The 19,939-nt window shown below is 44.4% G+C and overlaps 1 protein-coding gene across 1 annotated transcript; it reads left to right on the top strand.

Annotated features, from left to right (window-relative positions):
- The first annotated feature begins 364 nt into the window (after positions 1-364).
- On the top strand, positions 365-19,205 carry LOC123761763 (uncharacterized). The gene is made up of 8 exons (XM_045747949.2): positions 365-879; positions 1,332-1,919; positions 3,048-3,204; positions 3,982-4,081; positions 4,293-4,397; positions 12,686-12,849; positions 14,539-14,643; positions 18,010-19,205. The coding sequence occupies exons 1-8, from the start codon at positions 606-608 to the stop codon at positions 19,160-19,162; spliced, it is 2,646 nt and encodes an 881-aa protein (XP_045603905.2). The 5' UTR covers positions 365-605; the 3' UTR covers positions 19,163-19,205.
- The last annotated feature ends 734 nt before the right edge of the window (positions 19,206-19,939 follow it).

The raw sequence follows: 19,939 nt of genomic DNA, 5'->3' as shown, positions 1-19,939 counted from the left end.
GTCGGGATGATGATGATGATGATGATATGCTGTGTAACCCTTTCCACTACCGCCCACAAGATGGGTATGGGGTGCATAATAACTGACCTAAACTAACTGTGACCCCAGACAATATGGGCGTCAAGCATGGTACAAAGTGACCTGTTGAAGAGGAGTGTCAGACGACAGTATCGAATCCCAAAGGCCAATAATCGCGTTCCACTGAGCTGTGGTGCCAAGGCCGAACAGGTGTCAAGGTTTCACCAGGAAGGAAGGAATTATCAGGAGAAGCACCAAGCCATTATAAGTATAGGGTTCCACCAGGAGTCCCATAGAAAACGTGGACCTTTGCTCCATAGCATTAGCGATGTCGGGCGCCATCATCACAACATCCATCACCGCAAAGTGCTCATTACATCTTTATTTTATTTATTTATTTATATACACATACACAAGACGGCACACTGAAGTGTGTTAAGTGACGCATCTGCCAACATTACCACTCCTGCAGTCAATCGGCTGGAGGGCCTCGGCTGCTTGGACTTGAGTTTATTACCTCGGGAAGAAAGAAAACTCTCAGCACACTTCACGAATGACTTGGAAGTTCAGGCTAATACCCATATGTAATGGAGACCTCAGGCAGGGAAGGGAAGTCGATTTGTTATATGAGTCTGGCGGAGGCTTTCCTGACGCGGCTGCGGCAGGACGCTGAGCACAGGACCCGGACCAGGATCCTGAAGGGCGTGGGCGTTCATGTCCTCCCAGTCACCATGGACAGACAAGACTTTATATACGACTACTTAACAAAGCTCTATGATCAAAAGAAGGGTACTTTTAGTAAGCCAAAGATTTTCGCTAAACAAACTATTTATGAGTGTGAAAGGAGTAATGCTTGTAAAGGTGAGTACTTTCCTCTGTGTGTTGTTAAAGACAGGTTAGTAGAATTACCCCAAACTTTTACAATTGCATAAAGACAAAATTAAACATGTCATTATTGCAATACTGTATTTGTAATGAATGTAGAATGTGGATAAACATAATTGTAGTCAGAAACAAGCTCAATTTATATTGAAATAAGACCCATGTAAGATGTGGGATTGTATTTTTTATCCACTGCTGTTCAGTATTTAATATTTGTACTGTGTTTATATAACGGAGTTCATTGGTGGAATGGCCATTGTAGTTTCTGAAATACTGTACTATTCATTGGGTTGCAATGACTCCGTGGTCAAGACTCGAACACTGTCTGTCCTCAGTGAAGATTTGTTTAGAAGTATATCTTTTGCAATAAAATTACAGTATATATTGTCCTAGTAAGTTTATTACAACATTTCTTATTTCTGTATTTTCAGGAAGATCGTCTGGCGATCCGACAAAGACACGAGCTAATGGTTGCAATGCTTATGTGTCTTTTATGTTTGAAGAAGGAGCAACCGTGACAGCTTGTGTTATCCGCTTCAGGCTCATACATAATGGTCATGATCCCACCAACAGAGAGGAATCCAGGGTCAGCAGGATTGATCTCACATTGAAGGTTATGATTGAAATAAATATAAATAATGGTATGAAAATTAGTGACATCATGAATGAAATTGCTAAATGGAACAAAATACATAAAAATACAGATCACCGGAACCGTAGATATTTTCCGACACGACAAGACATTCAACAATTAGCTTTGTCACTAAAGAAACCTCTAACAATTACACGCAATATAACCTTCGACACTAAGAAACCCAGGAAATATGATACCGTCAACAAGGATAACATTTCAAGATTGATAAGAACAGAACTTAGAGAGACCTGTGTTTATTATCAGTCTCAGACCATCACTGGTGCTAATCCACGCCCGCTGATTATTGTTCTCCAAAACAATGACATGAGAGAAAATTTTATTCACCATGGCCAGCATATGGTATTTATAGAAAAGAATTATGAAGGTTAGTGAATAGAGAATAAATTAGAGCTGTTGAATTATATAGAGAAATTTTAATATCTTGGTGATATATAATAAATAATTATAGTACTGTATAGCAATCTCTTGATGATATATAATTATATATCAATCTACTAGGGTAGATTGTATAAGAGGTGTATATCTGTATACCTATATGAGGTATACGATAGGTTTGTTGTACATAGTGTACTGCATAATATATTCTCTTGATAATATCCACTTGAAGAGAGTTGAGAATCACTTTCCTCATAATTCTCTTGAAACTGCCTATATGACAGGTTTCATTACATTCAATGCCGAATTTTTGAAGATTATGATAACATTACCAGATTTCTGGTCTCGACATATTCTTCCTTGATCCAGGTATTATCTAAATAGTAGCTTTAGTGGTATACATAGCTCATTCTCTATTTTTTTGCATTTTGGACTGAATTCCGTCCTGGAAACTTTAAATGTTCCAAATGGGAATAAGAAATCTTGTTACATAAGGAGTGGAATAAAAGTAAATACAGTATTAGATTTTATTCACATAAATCATTATGTAATATTTGTTTTCTGGGGCTATCCCACTCAGTTGCCTTATAAATCATGATTCTACTGACCTCTGATTAGGGGCTAGCACACTCAGGGAAGGTCGGCAGTCAGCAGTTGCACAGTAGACTTTTTCCCTGTCACATCAAAGTCATACTGGTGCTAGGGAGACACTGGTGTTATTCAACCCGTCCCAAACTCACAGGGACAGTGTCTTAGCTACCAAATGGCCCACTGTCCTGACTGCAACCACCAGCACCACAGTAAAGTGGCTAGCCCAACCTCAACTTACCCCAGGGGGCAGCTTATATTGACTTGCAGACACCAAAATTATTCAGTAAAGTTGCTAATGTTATCCTCAGTAATTTTGCAGTTAATTTGTGTAGTGGGCTATGAAACATCGGTAAATCTCTTGTTTGTGGACTTTCACTAATTGTGAAAGTCCAGAAACATGAAACGTGTGTGTGTGTGTGTGTGTGTGCGTGCAAGTGTGCATATACACGTGCTCACATGTAAGTATTAGTATGTTCACATCTGCTTGGCCAGTACTTTTTAGTCTATAGCACATTGAAATTTTCAGGTCTCAGGCAGTACGGAAATGCTGTGTACGTCATAGTGGTGAGGGATGATAGTGGAAATGGTTTCCCCGTTGCTTATATTATTACTAGCGATGATGATGGCCTGACATTTGTCCAGGCCTTACAAAAACTAACCACCAGGTGCCAAATTAAGCCAAGGTTTGTGTTATCATGTACATACATATATATATACAGCATATATAACAGGCAGACTATTCAGGTGTTTAATGAGCACTATTTGGTGGTCCATGTAATGTCAAGTAATGCTTAGAAACACTTTGACTTTATTGAAATGAGTCATCTAGAGACCATTCTAAGCTGGATGATTATTATCCAGTGTCTCTTTAGTGTCAGTTTAACAGAGTGGAGAAGTTTGTAAAAGATCATAACTGTTCCAGTGCAGCGCTGACCTATCCAGACTATGCTAGGTCCTGATTGATTTTATCAGTAAATACTGAAAAAAGGGGAGATTAGAAGAACGAGAGTAGGGGAATATTTGGGAAAAAAAGTGCAGAGGGGAAGAGAGAGGGAAGGAGAGAGAAACTGGGTGCAGCTGGATATTCCATCTAGTCTCTTATAATTTAGAAATGTTAGGCACACTGTTACTGAGAAATGTTGTTAAACAAATTGCTTCATGAAATTGTGCTTCCTTGTTCAAGAAATAAGTGTGTGTTAAACTGTATATATGTTTATATTATAGTAAGTGCATATAGAAAAAAGCCAAGATAAAAGCAAACTTTATTTGTAATGACATTTGACCTGTAAAAGATATTAACAAATCCAACATATACTGTATACAGGTCAAAGTTTTTAAAGGTCATCATCTACAAATTGTCTACTTTCAACTTGGTGTTTCTGTACATTATTGTCAGTACCCTTGGGCTCTGTTCATCCAGTTATAAGTGAAGGTTTTAATTACACTTGCAAATATTTCAGGGTGTTCTTCTTAGATCGAGAGATACACACACTCTCAACAACGATGGCTGGGATTTATCCTGAAAGTAATTTTTTCATATGCTGGTATCATGTGGCTCAGGTAAGAATTTACTGTATATATATTTTTTGGGGTATGAAAAAGTATTCAAATCATAATCTGAATTGAATATGATTAATTCATACATACTATCTATGAATAGGAATGTATAATTGTGAAAAAGGCCTTTATGCAGTAGTGATAGATATAAAACTAAGCTATTGGGTATAGATTTTTCTTTGCATATTACAAATTATATAATTATTGTTTTCAGGATGTTCACAGGTGGCTTCAGAATTCAGTGGTATCTGGAAAGGAGCACGCAGAGGTGCGCAGAGTTCTTGTCCACTACATTCTCCAGCTAAAAGGATACACCATGGTAGGACAACACGACATCTTTATTAAACATTACAAAAAGCACTGAATGCTGTATATTCACAAAAAATATGCATGACATGCAGAATATTAATGTGAAACTTTTGTTTTCATGTGAGTAGATACACTTTTAACTATGGTAAACAAAACATTTACATGACGGCAATGAGTCACAATAACGTGGCCGAAGTATGTTGACCAGACCACATATTAGAAGGTGAAAGGACGACGACGTTTTGGTCCGTCCTGGACCATTCTCAAGTCGATTGTGAGGTTGTGATTGTCAAGTCTCACAATCGACTTGAGAATGGTCCAGGTTGGACTGAAACGTCATCATCCTTTCACCTTCTAGTGTGTGGTCTGGTCAACATTTACATGACCATGGTAGATGAAATTACATAACCAAGGTAGATGAAGCACTTAAATAACTGTGGAAGATGAAGCACTTACATAACCATGGTAGATGAATCGAATTATAAATACTGTATCCATGAAATTGTTGTTCTGAAACAAAATAACGACTGGATTGAGATTTTAAGGCCTTATTTTATGGATGGTGCCATGTTTCATACATGATCATATGACATAATGTACTGTAACACGTAAACCACAAAAATGCTTAGCCACAAAGCTCATACCATGGCACAATTGAAATCTGAACTTGCTAATTTGGGGTTGGAAATAATCAAGATTTATGAAAATTTGTTAAATTTTGGCTATCACCAAATGTTTGGAAGCTTTCTTATACCAAATGATGGACCACATCTTTGTGCATTATTTAACATGCCAATGTTCCATAAACAATGCATTTTGAGGATAGATAGACATAAATTTATGCTCATTATTTGCATTCTCCTTTCTCCACATCTTTTCATGTACAGTATAGAGTTGCATCTATTTAGTGAAATCATAAGTTCAATCCATCCCAATGTGATGGATTGAACCAGAAGAACCTGAGTGCACCGAGTCTTAGTCGTCATCTTTGGTCTTCTCTTGCCTATGCTCAGAATGTGACCAGCTGGAAATTACTATACATACTATGTATAGAATATTCTGATCTCACTGGGAGTGCTTTAATAAATCTGGATCAAATTCAAATTTTCTTGTTGTGCCTTTTTGGTATACCAATAGAAATGGTTTGTTGAAAGCAATATAAATCCTATTGAAATAATAAGTCCTTATGTTACATGATGTGTATTCAAAGTGATTTTGATCCAGGCTAGCACAGAGATCTGTGGCTGTATAATGCTTAGAGGTGAACAAATTTCTACAATTTCATGATATATTTAGTTTCTTAGTTATCCTATCCTTTAAGTTTTATTCTCATCATTTAAATTTGATACACTATGTATTCCCAGTATCAGTCTTACCACTCTAATTGTGAGCTAAGTTTCTGGGGGTAGCCCCAGTGGTCTCCTGAAGCTAACTCACTGAGATAGCTTCCCACTATTGAGTCACATCAGTCGTGTGAGTTTTGATGCCTACCAGGGACCAGAGCCAGACCCTGTCCCCCTCGTACAGTTGCACAGTTCTGGGTATTGTTCTGATCACCCACACACTGGTTTTTTATTGGCTGTACGTACACTTGCTCACTCAAGTTATAACTGTGATGATTTGTAAACATTACTAACAAATAAAGCTTCTAAATCTAAAATCTAAATACCCTAGTACAAAACACACACAAATCACAATAACGTGATGCATCAAATGAACCATGTCATAGCTCAGTCGATTAAGGCAGCGTCTGGGATGCTCCCGGACGCAGGTTCGAATCCTCATCACGGCCCTTGTGGATTTGTTCACCCTAGTACAAAATTTGTACTTTTTTTCTGGGGGAAGCCCCGTCGGCTCCCCGGAGCTATCCCAGGCTGATATGCTAATGTCAGACTTTGGCATCAGTCATTTGTATGGAGTTCTTAGACCTACCGGGGACCACGGCCAGAACCGGGCCCCCTCAGAGAGGCAAGGGGAGCAATGGCCTATAGAAGCCCCCGTGTGGTTGGAAGCATTCTATGTCTGCCATCGACCGGAACAGGCACCCAGAAAGGTAAGCACCTCAAAACAAACCCCTATTCTGGTTAAAATTGCTACCAAAAGCCGAACTAGTGGATAGAACTCCCCAACAGAAAACAAGCAAACTAGTGTGACGTCACACGCCGCCGCGCCGCTGTCTGCGCAGCTCCCCCCTCCCCGGGAGGGGGAAGGGGGAGCCCCAGACCCTCCACGCCGGCTACCCACACCTCAGTTCTTGAGGCTGATGCTATAGGCGATGGTCGTATGCTCTGGCTCCGGTGTCGCTACTGCACTGTGCTTTGCATGTGGTGTTTGTTTTTGTGGGTGCGAGAGCCAGGAGTTATCTTCAGTACTCGGGCTGCATGTGCCTAGGGCTGCCTTCCCTAGGTGCCCTGTAAGTACTGCCCTTGGGGCCACCTTCCACAGGCTCCTCGGGGTCTGCCTCTGCTGGTCCATTTTACCTTTTCGTTTTTTCGGCCGCCTGTTGAGCTCTTGGGTGTTCTGTTCTTCCTTGTTACCGGCAGGTAAGAGGCAGTTTGCACTGGTAGGGGCGCAGGGTGCTGCACAGCTTGTATTCCCGACATAGCGGCCGGCTCTGTTCCTTGGGGTTCGCTGTCCTCTTGCGGGGTTTTGTTTTTCTTTTTGTTTTTGCCTGGTGGGGGGTTCTGTCATATTATTCCATTAGTTTTTGCCCTTCCACTGTTCTCCTCAGTGGCACCCCCTGCTAGATCCCAGTGAGTGTACACGTCCCTGGGGTACAGCTATAGAAGTTCGCTTGGTAGTTTTGGGCGCCAGTTAGCAGCGCCCTGCCTGGGACTACCTGAGCGCGAGTCCTCTTAAAGTAAATGCTCAGGACCCTGGGAATCCCATAGGGGGCGCTTGGGTCCGATGGATGTGACCCCGGAGTCCCCGCTCGCTGTGTGCGAGTTTGAGGATTGCTCGGTCCCCTTGTCTCAGGGTGACCCTCATTGTTTTTGCCTCTGCCACGCTGCCTGTTGGGTCGGTGATACTTTCGACCCTGACTCCTGTGAGTGTTGCTGCTTGCTTGTGACTCAATTTACCCAATCCTCTGATGATTCTCTTCGGGTACAGGCAGCGCGTGCGTTGCAGTCTAGGTTTCGTCTGTTGCAACGCACTCGGTTGGTTGCTCACCCGGATGCCCCGGGGCTGCCCCACTTTGCTTTTCGAGACCTGGACTTGGGGGTGGGGGTCGCTTCGATCCTGGTTCAGTCCGCACCTCCTCGTCCTTCCCCTTCTGTTCGTTCTGGTCTTTCCCCCCCCCCTGCTTCTGGCCCCGAAGCGTCTGAGGGTTTCGGGGTCGGAGCAGGGGTTACTTGATCTCGAGACTCGGGCAGCTTCGGGGGGTGCCCCTTCCAGGAGGGGGGGCAGCAGAGGCAATCGAGTCTTGTCTCCCAGCCGAAGCTTCTGGGTCTGACCAGTGGACCCCCCTTCCTCCAGCTTTTCCGGCTGCTCCGTCCTTGTCTTGTGGGGTCGGGGCTTGGGGAGAGGACTCGGTCTCGGATCTTGTGGTGAAGGACCTCGAGGCTGGGGAGGGGCTGACTTGGGGGCCTTGGGCCCCGCTGGACCCCGCCTGGGTTTTTCTTCCCCCTGAGCAGGGCTTATTGTTACAAGGAGTGGGGTTTTCTTTTCCCCCCTCTGCGTACGAGTTGGATTTGGTGTCGGCCCCTCCTCGGGTTCGGTTCCGTGTTCCCCCGGGTGCGTCGGTTCCGTCTTTCCGGAGGTTTTTGGCTTATTGCATCCAATCTGGTGTAATGCGGGCGGCCTTTGCAGCTTACCTCCTGTGTGACCCGGATTATGCCTCGGAAATGGATTCGTCCGAGTTCAGGTTTGGGACTTCGTTCCCTTTCTGGCTCCGTTACGAGGTTCCGGAGTCTTCTTGGCTAGCGGACTGCCCCTTGTTTGTTCTGGATTCCTGGCATTCCTTTCTGTCATTCCCGCACGCTGGAGTGGCGGGAAGCTTCCACGGTGATTCAGGTTTTCCTGGGGGACGATCTTGAGTACCTGAATGAGTGCTTGTTTGCCCCTGCCCTTCCCCGCGATGTTGGTGTTATTCAGCTCCATGTGCAGGTTCCCACCCTTTCTGCGGCGCTCATTGCGGAGGACTTGCGCGCCCGGGGCTTTTGGCTTCAGCCTTGCAGTTCTTTTCCCTCCTGGAGCTGTCCTCGGATTGGCTTGTGGAGGATGTGAGGTTGCTTGGGTCCATCCTGGGGTCCGGCACCTTGCCCTCGGCTGCGTGTTCGTCGGCTGCCTTGTTGAAGCTGTTCACGCCGATTTTGCGGGATGCAGTTTCCCTGTTTTATGCTTCCCGTCTCACGTGTTGGCAGATGGTGCTGGGTTCCTCCGTGGAATCTGCTTGGGCTCTGGCTCTTAGGCGTTCTTCACCTTTTTGTCCTATTCTGTTTGAGCAGTCGGCTGTGGCGCAGTTTATTCAGGCTGCGTCGGTGGCTTGTCGTCCGATGTCGGACTTGTTGGTTTTCCGGGGGTCCCGGGGTGGGTCTTCCCGGAAGGGTCGTGCCAGGGCTCGGGGTTCCTCTCGTCATGGTAGGCCTCTGGTGTCAGGTTCGGGTTCGGCTCCTACTCCGGACCCTTCCTTGTCTGGTCGGCGCAGTGTTCGCTCTGTGCGGGGTTCTGGGTCTCATAAGGGTCGCCGGCCCTTTCGCGGTTTGCCCCATTGACGGGGCAATGGGGGGGAGGGCGGCTTGCGCTGTTCGCCCGCTCCTGGTCCCACGATTCGTGGGCCTTTCGGGTCGTGTGTGGCGGCCTGCGGTGGCCCCTCCCCCCTTGGGAGGGGTCAGGGCTGGCAGGACAGGTTTCTTCCCCTGCACTCTGTCGAGTCGTCTTGGAGTGGGTACGCTTGGGCGTCGTCGAAACGACGTCGTCCCTCAGATGGGTTTCCCGTCTGTTTCCGGTTCCGAAACAGGACTGCACGGACCTGCGGTTCATTCTGGACTTGTCCCGTCTGAACCCCTGGGTTCATTGCCCCTCCTTTCAGATGGCTACGCTGTCTCAGGTTCGGCTCCTCTTGGAGTCGGGCGCTTGGATGGTGTCCCTGGACCTTCGGGACGCTTATTGGCATGTCCCGATTCATCCGCGGTTCAGGGACTGGCTCGGTTTTGTTGTGGGGCGTCTAAGTTACAGCTTTCGTTGTCTCCCGTTCGGGTTGAACCTGGCACCTCGCGTGTTCACGCGCCTTACACGGGTTGTGGTGGCTCATTTACGTCTCCTAGGTGATCGGGTGTTGGCCTACCTCGACGACTGGCTGGTTTGGGCTCTCAGCTGGTCAGCTTGCTTGCTAGCCAGGGATTTGGTTCTTTCCCAGCTTGCTGGGTTCAGGTTCTTGGTGAACTGGAGGAAGTCCCATCTGGTTCCCTCTCAGGTTCCGAGTTGGCTGGGTCTCGTTTAGGACTCTCGAACCGCCTCCTTGTCTCTCCCTCCAGAGTCTCTCCTGCGGTTGTGGTCCCGCTTTCGTCTGTTTCTGGTGGGCCCTCGGGTCACCCGGCGGTTGCTCGAGGGGGTGTGCGGGAGCCTGAACTTCGCAATGGTGGTCTACCGCTGGGTCGGGTTTGGCTTCGTCGGCCTTTCTGGTTCCTTCGGAGTCCCCCCTTCTGCCTCTCTCGCGATCGCAGAGTTCGACCCCCGGGGGCCTTGCGTCAGTTGCTGCGTCACCGGTTTCCTTTTAGGGGTTTTCGGGGTTCAATGCCTTGGCGCCTACCCGAGCCCTCGCTCGATGTGTACACGGATGCGTCATCTCTCGGCTGGGGTTTTGTGACCAGTGCTCACCAGGCCGGCCAGGGGCGTTGGGATCCGTCCTTCCGTCGAGCTCACAGCATGATGCGGGAGTTCGCGGCAGTGTGGTTCGCTCTTGGGAGGATTCGGGTGGCCCGCGGATCAACGATTCGGCTCCATTCGGACTGCTCTCCGGTGGTTCATTGCCTGAACCGCGGGGGTTCGATGCGGTCCTTGTCTCTTTGGGGTTGGTCGCTTCGGGTGACTCGTCTGCTGAGTTCTCGGTGTTTGGCTCTCCTGGCGGTTCACGTACAGGGAGTGTCCAACGTCTTGGCCAACGCCCTGTCTCGCTTCGTTCCCCTCTCCATGGAGTGGATGGTCGACGACGAGTCTTTCCATTGGTTTTGCCAGACGTTCGGGCGCCCGAGGTGGACCTCTTCGCGTCGGCGTGGTCGCGGCGTCTTCCCGTGTACGTGGCGCCCTTCCCCGATCGCGAGGCCGTCGGGGTTGATGCCTTTCGGCTAGACTGGTCGAGGTGGGGGTTCCTGTACCTCTTTCCCCCAGTTCGGCTGTTGCTCCAGGTCCTGACTCGCTTAAAGACTTACCAGGGGAGAGTTGTCCTTCTGGCCCCTTGGTGGCCGGCCCAGCCTTGGTTTCAGGCGCTGCTTGCTCGGTGTCCGAACCCAGAGGTTTTCCCGCGGCTCCGCCTCTTTCAGCAGATCGGGCCGGTACGTCACGTGGCTGGTTCGATCTTCTCCTCGAGTCTTTGCGTATGGGTTTTTTGACTCGAGTTTATCATCATCTCTATAGTGATCAGGTGGCCTCCTTGTTGGTGTCCCACCTGAGGGCTTCTTCTCGGCGGCAGTATGAAGTTTCCTGGCGGTCCTTCTGTTTCCTTTTGCATCTTCGTCGTGTTAGTTCCATGTCTGTTTGGGTGGTCTTGTCCTTCCTCTCGTGGTTGTTTCAGGACCGTCATCTTATGCCTAACACTGTCGCCTCGTATCGTGCGGGAGCCGCTTCAGCTTGCCTTCAGTATCGATGTTACGTCTGCGCCGTTTCGCAAGCTGTCTCGTGCATTGTTTCACCTCCGGCCTGCTCATGCGCCGCCTGAGCCATCCTGGTCTTTGGACAGAGTGCTCGCTTTCCTTTTGTCTCCTCGTTTCGTTGTGGCCCCTTCGGTCCAGGATTGTTTTTCCAAGGCACTTTTCTTGTTGGCTTTGGCCTCTGGGGGTCGGGTAGGGGAGCTTCATGCTCTCCTCCGGCGCAAGGGTTTCTGCTCTTTTGGTCGTTGTGATAGTTTTGTTCGCTTGCAGCCGTCTCCTTCCTTTCTGGCGAAGAATGAGAATGCTGCGTTCCAGAGGGGTCCGTGGGTGGTTGATGCTTGGTTGGTCAGGCCGGGGTGCATCATGTTCTGTGTCCGGGGACGCGATGTGGGTTGATCCGGTTTCCCTTCTTCCCTGTTCGCGGGTTCGGGTCTCTCAGGTCGTCCGCAGGGTTATTAAGTCCAGCCAGCCTGCGGTCTATCCCCGTGCCCATGACGTTCGTAAGTTCGCGGCTCTTGCTGCCGTCTTTGGGAATATGTCTTGGTCTGATATTCGGGCGCGGGGATTTTGGCGGATGAACAGGGTCCTGGCTGCTCGTTATCTTGTGAATGTCCCTGGGCCTCGTCGGGCCTGTGTTGCTTTGGGTCGGCGGTTGCAGCCAGTTGTCTCGGCTTCGAGTTGAGGAGTGAGCGACGATCGCCTCCCGGGTAAGTCCCTCTTTTTCCGTCTGTGGGTAGTTAGCTCCGGGGAGCCAACGGGGCTCCCCCCAGAAAACCAGCGTTGAATGTAATGAAACGCCATTTTCTGGGTGAGTCCCGGAGGCTCCCCGGCATCCCTCCCTCCCTCCGGTCGGCATTTTTTTCGCGTTTTTGACATCCAGCCTCAAGAACTGAGTTGTGGGTAGCCTGCGTGGAGGGTCTGGGGCTCCCCCTTCCACCTCCCGGGGAAGGGGGGAGCTGTGCAGACAGCGGCGCGGCGGCGTGTGATGTCACACTAGTTTGCTTGTTTTCTGTTGGGGAGTTCTATCCACTAGTTCGGCTTTTGGTAGCAATTTTAACCAGAATAGGGGTTTGTTTTGAGGCACTTACCTTTCTGGGTGCCTGTTCCGGTCGATGGCAGACATAGAATGTTTCCAACAACACGGGGGCTTCTATAGGCCATTGCTCCCCTTGCCTCTCTGAGGGGGCCCGGTTCTGGCCGTGGTCCTCGGTAGGCCTAAGAACTCCATACACATGACTGATGCCAAAGTCTGACATTAGCATATCAGCCTGGGATAGATCCGGAACGCCTCCGGGACTCACCCAGAAAATGGCGTTTCATTACATTCAACGCTGGTTTTTTAGATGCAACATTACACATTTTATTCATTCTGTCAACAGTCATCATGGGTACTTACATTTATAATTTTTGGAGGATTAGTTAGGGAAATGAAAAATTATATTCAAACAGTTACTGTATTTTGAGGCCTAAGCAAAAAATATTACCTTAGGAAGATGACTTCATGCTGGCTGCAAGTGAAATGCAACAAAGAATAGATTTTGAAGCATTTACAACAATGTTCCAAGCTGAATGGATTACATGTGCAACTAAATGGAGTGATTTTGGAAGAAGTTCTTTTTATGGAAGCAGTGATGCTATTGCTGCCACAGAAAGGTTAGTATTCTAGGCTATAGTATTTACATGCTTTACTCTCATTGTTAGTCATCTTATTCAATAATGAAATATGAATCATTTTGATCCAATATGCAAAATAATGTAGATTTAAAAAATTGTCTCACTCTTTAATCTAAATCCATAGATAATTCAGTTAAATTCTTACATTCATCCTATTATTACCTTATTCTTACATTCATCCTATCCTTACCATATTCTTACCTGCCCCTCACCTCTCATCTTACCTTATATATTTTCCTGTACCTTCCTCTCATCTATCACACGACTTGATAATGGAACAGGACGGACCAAAACGTCATCGCTTCTCCATCTTCTGAGTTGTGGGGTTTGGTAAACATGTAAAAGGATGTCAAGTAATAAGCTTCATGTATGTGAGAACAACCTAAAACAGTGATGTTAACCAGTAAAGATAAGGATTTGTGTATGTTGCTATTGGAACCTTCTCTATAATGGTGTGGATGTGACATAAAGATATCAAGCCATTTCTAGGTGTACAACTTGTACACAGATTTTCCAAACACTGTCTTATGACAATAAAGAAAACAGTCCCTTCTTTTAGCCTCCCTTGGTTGATATCCCTCTTCTAAATGACTATAGCAATGCCAGATACAGTATATTTATAACCAATAAATTATCTTTTAGGCTTTACCATATTACAACCATTATAATCTTCCAAATTCAAACTTAATGTTTCAATAGCCAATGAATCCAGTATCAATTAATCTTCAGGAATGAAACATGGTATAACATCCACTGACAAAAATTAATCTCCAAATTTCCATTATTATGAGACATGTAGAACAATGTGTTATGTTCTCCTGAAGCTGGGAATACATGGACACACTGTTGTGGTAGTTTGATTTTCATTACTGCATGGTGACCTGCATCTGTGTGAATCAGATATGCAGTTTATGGTATTTGTACATTCTGCAACGTCGACATAGAGTAGTTAATATGTGATAAGGCCACAGAAACATTTCATGAAATACTCAGTTTCATGTCCCAAAATGCTGGGTAACCATTAATAATCTGAGAACAGGAAGCTATGCACTCTCTCTTGTTTTATTTTGCAGTGGTTTTGTGAAAGTAGTAACCAGCCTGTATAACTCTGAAATGATAAATGGCCCAGCACTTGGTCTTAGATCAAAATTTTATTTTGTTTCCAGTCAGATGTATCTGTAGAAATACAATTAAATAATGGAATACATTATATTCTTTATTTTATTTTTGTGGTACTGACCAAGCATTATTAAATAGATAACCATGCCTTTGCTGCAGCTTTTCTAAATTATTTCTTGTAATTTTCTTATACACAATTACAATATATCATCAAGGTTTCAAGTTTATTTTTATACAACAATTGGTACAACTTTATCAATCTGAAATTCTTGGTTCAAGTACAAATTATAAGATATACATCTTTTTCATAAATCCATTTGATTGCTTCCATTATTAATCTACAGTATTTAACAATCCACTATTGTAATGGGTAACTGTGACACCTACTAGACACATTAAAGGTCTAATGAATGGAAATGTTATAACTGGAAATCGGCTCTCAAGTTCCAGGCATCCGTACAGTTGTCATTTAAAACACAGGGATACAAAGGCTCTGTTATCACCCAGTTGTTGCTTCTTCTTCACGAATCATATGCTTTTCCTTTTCAGGTTTTTCTTAAGAATACATCATCGATATTTGAAAGGCTTGCATACCAGGAAATCTCTAGAGAAGCTTTTAAGACTCATAACACATAATGTCATGGAATATAGAAAGTAAGTCAGTTCTGTTTTTGTATTGAATTTTGATCATTTAAAGTTGTTCAGTAGGTGGAGTAAAAGCATTACTGCAGCTCTTTCAAGTATTCCTCTGGTACACAAGTTGTATTTCTTGTTATTTAAAGTGTAACCCTTCAGGTATGTTCTCACCTGACCCTGTGTTTCTTATGCTCAAAAATATTAATTAACGAAATTCAAATAATATACTGTTGATACAACTTTTGTATGTATATATCTACAGTACATATTTGTTTATCTTCATATGAATATCCATGTATTCATATGAAGATACACACACACACACATTATTATGTGTGTGAGAAGGATTAAGACAGAGGAGGACAGCTTGAGGCTTCAAGAAGACCTGGACAAGCTGCAGGAATGGTCGAACAAATGGTTGTTAGGGTTTAACCCAAGCAAATGTAATGTAATGAAGATAGGGGTAGGAAGCAGGAGACCAGATATAAGGTATCATTTGGGAGATGAAATACTTCAGGAGTCAGAGAGAGAGAAAGACCTGAGGGTTGATATCACGCCAGACCTGTCCCCTGAAGCTCATATCAAGAGGATAACATCAGTGGCATACGCCAGGTTGGCTAACATAAGAACGGCATTTAGAAACTTGTGTAAGGAATCTTTCAGAACATTATATACCACATATGTCAGACCAATCCTGGAGTATGCGGCTCCAGCATGGAGTCCATATCTTGTCAAGCATAAAACTAAACTGGAAAAGGTTCAAAGGTTTGCTACCAGACTAGTACCCGAGCGGAGAGGTATGAGCTACGAGGAGTGACTACGGGAATTGAACCTCACTTCGTTGGAAGACAGAAGAGTTAGGGGGGGGGGGACATGATCACCACATTCAAGATTCTCAAGGGAATCGACAGGGTAGATAAAGACAGGTTATTTAACACAAGGGGCACATGCACTAGGGGACACAGGTGGAAACTGAGTGCCCAAATGAGCCACAGAGATATTAGAAAGAACTTTTTTAGTGCCAGAGTGGTTGACAAATGGAATGCATTAGGAAGTGATGTGGTGGAGGCTGACTCCATACACAGTTTCAAGTGTAGATATGATAGAGCCCAATAGGCTCGGGAACCTGTACACCTGTTGATTGACGGTTGAGAGGCGGGACCAAAGAGCTAGAATATGCAGCGGTTGTGTGGTGCCCATATCTTAATTTAATTTAATTAATTAAGCACATCAACAAACTGGAAAAGGTGCAAAGACATGCTACTAAGTGCATGTCTTTGCACCTAGTAGACATGCTCTTGCCCTTCAGCTCCCAGAACTGAAGGGCAAGAGCTACGAGGAGAGGTTAGAGGCATTAAATATGCCAAAACTAGAAGACAAGAAAAAGAGGTGATATGATCACTACATACAAAATAGTAACAGGAATTGATAAAATCGATAGAGAAGATTTCCTGAGACCTGGAACTTTAAGAACAAGAGGTCATAAATTTAAACTAGCTAAACACAGATGCTGAAGAAATATAAGAAAATTCACTTTCGCAAACAGAGTGGTAGACGGTTGGAACAAGTTAGGTGAGAAGGTGATGGAGGCCAAGACCGCCAGTAGTTTCAAAGCGTTATATGACAAAGAGTGCTGGGAAGACGGGACACCACGAGCGTAGCTCTCATCCTGTAACTACACTTAGGTAATTACACATACACACACACACACACACACCTTTGTGTTGTCTTGGTAAGTACAATGTGGTCTATAGACCACTATTCTCCTGGGTCTGATGCCGAAAGAAGTGCACCCTCTATAGCTGTAAAGGTTCTGAGGCAGAGCCCCCATCCTGCCTGGGATGATGGATGCATTAACATCTAAAGATTGCAGTTAAAACTATTTGGCATCCATTCAGTGACAAAAATAACAATTATCACATTGTCACAGTCGAGTCTCTTCAAGATCATAATGTGGCACGAGCAACATTTATGAGATAATAAAAGAGCAGAGTAATGAAAGACTACAGGTATCATATCTGGGATTATTTTGTTAGGTGAAAAATATAAATAAACATTGAAAAAGAAACATTGCATTGCCACAGAAAGAATAATGAAGAAAAATGTTAGTTAATAAAGTGAATCAGGACCCCTGATTAGTCAAAAGCTGGGATATCAGAAGGCAAGAAATAGCTGCCATCAAAAGGAACTATGCAACAATATGCTCAGGAATAAGGGGAGCAGACAAAAGGACTAAGGACCAAGCTGAATCCAATAGTGGGCAAGGAGGGCATGCCAACATGCAAGGTGAGCAGTATAAAATGCTGTCACCACCTGCCAAAGGGTGGGTGCAATATCTTAGGGCAAGACCTGTGGCACTACAGTTCTCAAAGCCTTCACACCTGGAACCAAGCCAAGCCGAGTTAACGTCATCATGGAGCTGATCAGAAAAAATTTATGCTCCATAAAGGCAAAAGAAGCATGACCATCACCAAGTGCAAACGAGCCCTGTGATCTTCCGCAATAAGGGCAGCAGACAGCACTGGTAGTTGAATGTGAAGCTGCCACTTATCCACATCCTTGGCAAAACTGGGAGCAAACAAACAGTCCTCAAGTGGGAAATAAGGAGGGCTGCCCAAGAACACCTGAAGAACATTTGACACTTCACACCATTCAAGTGTATGGGCATGACAGAACCCCTGCCAAGCCTCCAAGATAAAAAAAAAGATAGGTCAGCCACCCAGGATGAATCTGGAACTTCATAATGTAGCCAAAAATGATGCCGACTTGAATTAAAAGGAAGCAGAGTTAGTCATGGCAGCGAGGTCCAAATTCTACAGGAAATACTGTACATCAAAAAGGTCTTCACATGCGACCGGAGGAAAAACTCGGGAATTGGGAACCTCTGGGAAGATGAATCCACAGGACTGAACGGCACAATAAGAGAACCTGTCTTTTGTGAGCATATAACCCTTCTCAGAATTAACAAATTAACAAGAAGAATCTATGGGCATCCAAGAGTCTAAATTGGCCTCCACTCCAATCCCCAGAAGCCTGCTATGAAAACTGGAACAGAGCCAGTCATTTTCCAATGCCTGGGAAAGAAAGGCATTCTCCAAGGAAGAATGCATGGAGGGAATATATGGTTGTGAAGGAGAAAACTCCATGACCTTGGTAGCTAGATGGCTCGGGTACCTCTGTGCTTGAGAACTAACCTCTGGAATTTGCAGTTACACCCAGGAAAAGAAGAAAATTTATGCTAAAACAAATCAGAATGATCACAATTGTTTATGGTAGTAGGATGAAAGAAAATTTAGAGATTCTGTTCATTCAAGGCAGTATTAAGAGTTAATACAGTAGATGTTCTGTATATGAAATAATTTGCTTAAATGTTTTTATTTTCAGTTTTGTTGATGGAATGGTGAATATGTCACTGCTGATGGAAGGAACAGCAAGTGAACAAGCAGGGTTACTACTCAACCAAGGGTGGTCTCAATTAGTTACGTGGCAAGGCAAGTGGATTGCTCTTGTCCCATGTCAGGATTTGTTGGAGACAACTTATCGGGTCAATCTAATTACAATGGAGTGCGAGTGTCCTACTGTAACATTTATGGGACCCTGTTTACACTTATGTTTGGCCACTGCTTTGGCTCAGTTAAGAGATGGGCCATCTCCTGAACAAGAACGTCACAGGCTTGCCTTAGAGGCATATGAAAATTCTGATTACATCATAGATTGTGTATCATGTGTTACATTCCATAATGGAATAATTTGTGTTACAAAGCTAAAAACCTGCAAGTGCACATGTATAGCTAGTGCATTTGACATTGAGTGTGTTGGAATAATTCTACTGAAAATTACAGAAAGTGCAGAAGCAGCCGTTTCCTATACCGTACCTGATCCCAGCACTTCAGCAAGGTTATCACCCACTCTTAGTACCTCAACAAAAAATATTAATAATAGTGTTATATCAATTAAATCCAAAGAAGTTCCAGCCTTTACCATTACAATGGCATCACAAACTGAAAGAAATAATTCATCAGAAGACTCTTTTCATGTAATTCAAGAGCCAATTATCATTCAAACTCATACTGGAGTAGGAAAGAAATCAAACACTTTGCCTCAAGTAATGGCATGTGGAAGCTCAGAAGCAGCATCAAATAATCTTTCCTCTATCAACATTATTAAAAAGGAAAGGGATGACGAGTCATTTGGGTTCAGCAATTCTTCTCAAGCTATCATCGAAAAACTATATCAGTGGTCTAAATCAAAAGACTTTGCAGATTCTGTAGTTCTAAATGACATGCTAAAAGAAACTCACAATTTAATATGGGGGAAGCAGAAATCCTTACTTCCTAAACAACCAGAGCTAAAAGGCAGACAAATTAAGGAATTAGGAAACAAAAAACTAAGAGCAGTCATTCGAGCTGTTAAAAGGCAAAGACCCATTAAAGAGGAAGAGGACTTTGAGCCAACATCTGCCATGATGCCATCCACAAAAGTGAGCAGAAGTGGCAGAACAATAAAAATAAAAGAAGAACCTGATTTTATCATGTAAAAGTGTACTGTATTTTTTTTAAATAAAAATATTAAAATTTTGATTCATTGTTTTCAATATCTGATATTTTATGCTTTTAAAATAATGTGTAGGTATACAGTATATATATTTACATTACTGTGTAACAACTGAAGCTGTTTTAAAATAAGTAATTGTATGGGAGGCAGTGGGATATGCCTTTGTACAAAAATTAGAGTCAAGATGTAGTTTGACCTGACCCAAGCACGGGGCATCTCCCCTGGGACTGGCGGTTGAGATACAAAATGGCCGCCACCTTTGTCTTAAAGCAACGTATAATGAATTATTTTACAGAATTCAGTAATTTAGAGAAATTAGTCTTCATTCATATTGTATTCATACATACTCAATAGTATTCCTGCTTTAAAGTATCAAGAGTATTCTAAATTGTCAGAATACTTTAGTAAGTCACCATCAGTGACGTCACTAGCGGGACTAGCCCTGGACTGCGGAGCGATTTAGGTGACCTTAGGTCATAAGGGTCACCAAAGTCTTCCATATTTTAGTAATTCTCAAAGGTCAATTAGCCATTTTGTAATTAGAAATAGCTTTTTCCTAAGATGCCTGTACAATTACCTTCAGTTTAAAAGAGTTCAACCATCTGGGCTGTTCAGGGCAACAGAGATTAGTTGTTCACCTTAAACCCTGCTAGTAACTTAGTAAGCCAAGCGTAGGAATACCCCGCTGGCTTCTGTGTTGAGCAGAGCGAGGTAGGATCAGTGTGGACCGGTCATCAACTGAGGGAAGTCATCCACTCTC

The sequence above is a fragment of the Procambarus clarkii genome, chromosome 24 (assembly GCF_040958095.1).
Source record: "Procambarus clarkii isolate CNS0578487 chromosome 24, FALCON_Pclarkii_2.0, whole genome shotgun sequence".
In the NCBI taxonomy this organism is placed as follows: Eukaryota; Metazoa; Arthropoda; class Malacostraca; order Decapoda; family Cambaridae; genus Procambarus; species Procambarus clarkii.
The sequence above is the reverse complement of the archived record's forward strand: the minus strand, read 5'-3'. Positions and strand labels throughout refer to the sequence as shown.